Genomic DNA, 5,000 nt, shown 5'->3' with positions numbered 1-5,000 from the left:
TGTTGATGATTTCAGAAGATATTACGAGTAAAAGTTGTCAACCATCGAAAATAACGAGAATAATTAATAAGACTTCAAAATTGCATTTTCTGATTTTTATTATTTACAATCGGAAGAATGATGGGTTGGCAGAATCGTAGAGCCTGGTCTTTAGGATACTTACTCCAGGACTTAACGTTATGCCTTTCGTTTTGCTCTTCCAGATCGAATAACAAATACCTGCCAAATACTGGGGTCAATGTTAGTCCCTGCATATTTGTGGCCTTGTGACTATGGTAGAAAAAGTCGGAACCCCAGAGTAAAAAATAATTACTTCAGATTATACGAAACAATGGCTTTAGTTGCTACTAGTTATGTCGTTTGTGTTATCGTTGTTAATTCTTTTAATAATGTTTGCAGACATTTAATTTATTACGAATCCTGTTACTAAATCACATCAACTCCAATTATTATAACGGATCATAACAAAGAACGGATTATGAAAAGAAGGTTAAGCAAATATCATTTAAACACATTTTCCACATTTGAGTTTTTAGAAGTCGAACAATTCTTCCGCCGCACTAATAGCCTTGTTTATCGCATTTTCTGAGATCTTTTCTATCACAGAATGCCTTGGGTTAAATCGTTGTACATCGATCGTTCCTCCAATTCCACTCTCCTTGTCCTCGAGAAATGCTATTCTGCTACTATCCCTGTATGCGAAAATCTTGATGCGGTACATCTGAAATTAATTGAATCTGAGATCAATATTTATTATTATCATTTTTACTAAAGGAGAAAGTAGATTGACAGAATTGGCAGATTGATTAACATAGAATGATAATACCTTATAGTGTTGAGTAAAGTTTCTTTACATTCCGAGTTCGGCTACCGCCCGGATCAGCTTTACTTTTCATCTTTCCGATAAAAAAATTCCGATTTGGTTTGAATCAGCTGCCCACTTCTTCAAAACGTGTGGCCCTCTGCCACTGTAATTAATCCTTCTCGATCGATCTTATCAACCACAGGTGAACCGACCAATGTTGATCAAGCTTTGGCATGTATCCAAATGGCATTCTAATGACGCCACCGCTTACCTCTTTTTAGTCAGAGTTACCTACATACTTTCATTGCAGCCAACTCGTTATTCTTCAAGACTCTTTGAAGATCCTGCCTTGGGGTCCATAGGGAACTACTTGCAAACCCTCAACTGTCAACCTCAACTAGCATGCTCCTGGTCCTTCTCTCTTTTCTTACAGCTCTCTCCCACTGACTTCTGGTACTTCGCCATTTTCCTTTTGAACCTCCACCATCTTTTCCTTCTGGGACACAGTTAAGTCCACTGTAATGAGCTTGTAGGCTCTGAAACCAAGATGGTTTCAACAAGGATTAGGTCAGATGTGTTGAAAAATTTATCAACCTCAGCAGGACGACTCCCATCAGAGCCGTTCTACAATATTTTCTTGGCTTATTTCTACAATCACTCATCCTTTTATTAGTTGCATTAGCATTGGATTTGAGGACTTAGTCATGTCTGTGCAGGATATGGATGAGGATTCTTATCTTAGAGCCCTGGGGCATAATGGTGTTTTATCATTGCCTCAAGTAAATAGGTTGGCTGTGTTGAGGAGGATATCGCAACATATGACTCAATAACTTGATCTTCGGGTTCCATTTTCAGATGATCTGCCGGTTGACATTGTGCGCTATCATTTGTACCCACTTAACTCTGGTACTCATATTACCACAACAATACCTATCACTTTTCCTCCACTGAAATTCTCACATGTCTCTGTACTAGCTTCCATTTCTCTTTCTTACTGGCCATGTTGTATTGTGTCGTTCTAGAGCTCATGAGTCTGGCCCATCCTAAACCACATTCACCAAAAGGGCCTGGTGCTCCAGCCACGCCAACTGTTTACTTATAGTTCACTTTGCATTGAAAGCTCTCTAGATAAGAGACATATGTTACGCATCTATCGATCTAACAAAGGCATTTGACATTGTCAACTGTCCTATGCTGTGGAAACTGCTTGAGAAGTTTGGCTGTCCACCAACGATTCTCCCGATCGTCCAGAAGTTTCATGGTGGTATGCAAGCGAGAATGTCTCTCGGCGGTTAACCCTCGGAGCCCTTTTAATGTCCAGGTGGGTGTATAAAACAAGGATGCATCCTCGCCCCAGTACCGTTTAACATTTACCTGATGGCTTTAACCCTCTTTTCTAGGAGCCAGTTCACTGAAGAAGACAAAATTCGTATCAGGTACTGTTATGAAGGTAGTATCTTTAATTCTCACTGCCTGAAAGCCACATAAAAAATACTCTCAACCATGGTGTACGAGATGCAGTATGCTGATGATTCAGCTGCACCACCTCATACTTCCACCTCCCTTTAACACATGACGAAATCCATGAACAATTCTTATTCTCAGCTCGGTTTTCAAGCAAATCATCGAAACACTGAAGTTCTCCAATCAGTCTTCCCGTACTCATCTGCCTCTCAGCCTATCCTTATTGATGATGCTCCTCTGCCGCCTGCGGACTCATTCTGCTATCTTGGAAACACGATCTCCGATCTCTAACACTGGACTCCTTGATGAGGAGATTCTTCGTCGAATCAACATGGCCTCTGCGTCTCTCAGGAGACTATCCGAACTAGTCTTTCAGAACAACGACCTTAGAGCAAGTACAAAAATCTTGGTTATCGAGCTGTCTGTGTATCCACTCTTCTGTACGGGTTTGAATGCTGGCTCCTTTGTCGGCGCCAGATCTAACAACTGGAAGCGTTCCACATCAGATTACTCCAAAGTATCCTCGGTTTCACGTTGAAGGACAAGTTGTTATATACTGAAATCTTCCCGAGCGTTGGGATCTACAGCGTTGAGGCCTGCATATCTCGTGTCTTATCCACTGGGTTAGCCATGTGATTCGGATGCTGGTAAACCAGCTTCCAAAGATGATCGTCTTCAGCGAGATCGAGATTGGAAGCAGGCCTCACAGACGTCTGAAACTTCATTTTCATGATCATCTCAAGCGGTCTCTAATTTTATGTGGTGCCCTCTCAATCGGTTGGAGCCCCTGGAAGGCATAGAAGCCCATGTGTGATGCTGGAGTTGAAATCTTCAGGATTCAAAAAGAGCTAATGCAACTTAGGTGATCATTTTATCTTTTTTGTTCAACCATAATATAGTATGAATGTGGCAATTTCCTTGGCATTAAACAATGTGCTTGGAGATTCCCATCAACTGGACGCTTCGACAGAAACATATATGTAGGTTCTTCTTACGTTTGTCTTAAGGTTTTGAGCTTTCAACTTCCAGCCATTTTATTTATTTATTTGTAATGTTTTTTTTAAATAGATGTCATCTTTCTACAACATGCAAATAAATTAGTATTTACATCTATTTATTCTCCATTTTCTTCTCGTTTACCCCTCAATATAATTAAAAATTCAATAATCCTAAACATATACCAATGACTTTATCCTTATATTATATGGATTAAACCAGTGGAATATTTTGGATTATATAATCCCTAATGGGGACTTCCTCGAATTAACTGCATACATACATACATACATACATATATACATATATACATACACACACACACACACATATATATATATATATCTGTATATATATATATATATATATATATATATATATATATATATATATATATATATATAAATATGCATACATAGATACAAGCATACATACATGCGTACATTCACACATGGTGATTGCTCCATCTTCACAGATAGAATTTTCAGTGGAATATCCGCCACGATCTCTCAGATTACTAGCCAGTCCTGCTGTAGATATTTCTGGTTTGAGGCATAGATGACAGAGCTAAGTAGCAATTTCCACTGGATTTATTGTATCATTCTGTGAAATATAACCCCTGTGAACCGCCATATGTTTCTTCAAACACAAAACTGACTTATAATCTCATTTACATACTACACTCATCGAATCACCCGCTCTAGATGGAAGGACGTTGTATACAGTTGATCTTTCAAGGTATTTCATACATACATACATACATACATACATACATACATACATACATACATACATACATACACACATACACACACATACATACATACATACATACATACATACATACATACATACATACATACATATATACGTACGTACGTGCGTACGTACATACATACATACGTAATCATTGGGACCCTGGGATATGTAACACATTGCCTAACTACAAATCTTGAGAAATCAGACTTCTCAAAACCAGAAAGGAGAAAGCTAATTCGAAGACTACAGATACAATCCATCACCGGAACTGTAAATATCTGTAAAACTAACCAGAAGTTTATCATTTAAATATATATGAGCATGTCTAGATATGCAAGTATATGCATGAGAATACATACATAAAACAAAACAATCTACAAATCTGCACAAATACAGAAATGTATACTAAAATGCCCTCTTGTTGATGTTCAAATTCCAATGAAGGAATCTTGGATCTAGGTTATAAATCGGCTCTTTCTCTATTGGCAAGAAATCTTGAAATAAAACTGGACAATGACATACATACATACACACATACATGCATACATAAATACATACATATATATATTCGAGGGCTGCGTCTGTGCTCACACACACGCACGCATGCACGCACACACACACACGTACATACATATATATAAATACATACATACATACATATATAAAGAAACACATTTAAGCTATTGTTTACTCACCATTACACATGTTTCATTTGCTAAGAGGAATTACAAAGCTATGCACGTCGAATAATCATGTAAATCATTTCGTATTAGATATTCTTCAGACAGCGAATCAAATATACAAAATTAACATTTGGATGAAGCTTTTACATATCGTTAGTTAGTAATCAGGAGGCGTGTTGATAGTTCGGAGAAAAAATAAAGAACAAACGTATCTTCTACTATAGCCTCGGATTTGGTGAATGGATTTGGTAGACGGAAACTGAAAGAAGCCCGTCCTATATATATGTATGTGT

General features: G+C 37.9%; 1 protein-coding gene across 4 annotated transcripts in view; it reads right to left on the bottom strand.

Annotated features, from left to right (window-relative positions):
• LOC115212730 overlaps positions 1-5,000 on the bottom strand; it is a 97,219-nt gene that overhangs the window by 69,972 nt on the left and 22,247 nt on the right. Inside the window, exon 6 of one of the 4 annotated variants that reach the window (XM_029781372.2) lies at positions 337-721. The exons of the other annotated variants lie outside the window; for them this stretch is intronic. Within the exon in view, the coding sequence (XP_029637232.1) occupies positions 533-721 (189 nt within the window). The 3' untranslated portion in view covers positions 337-532. Of the gene's footprint in view, positions 1-336; positions 722-5,000 lie in introns of those variants that run through there. 4 annotated transcript variants of the gene reach the window in all.

The sequence above is a fragment of the Octopus sinensis genome, linkage group LG6, assembly GCF_006345805.1.
Source record: "Octopus sinensis linkage group LG6, ASM634580v1, whole genome shotgun sequence".
Taxonomy (NCBI): Eukaryota; Metazoa; Mollusca; class Cephalopoda; order Octopoda; family Octopodidae; genus Octopus; species Octopus sinensis.
Note: the sequence above shows the minus strand (reverse complement) of the source record. Positions and strands in the feature narration are given on the sequence as shown.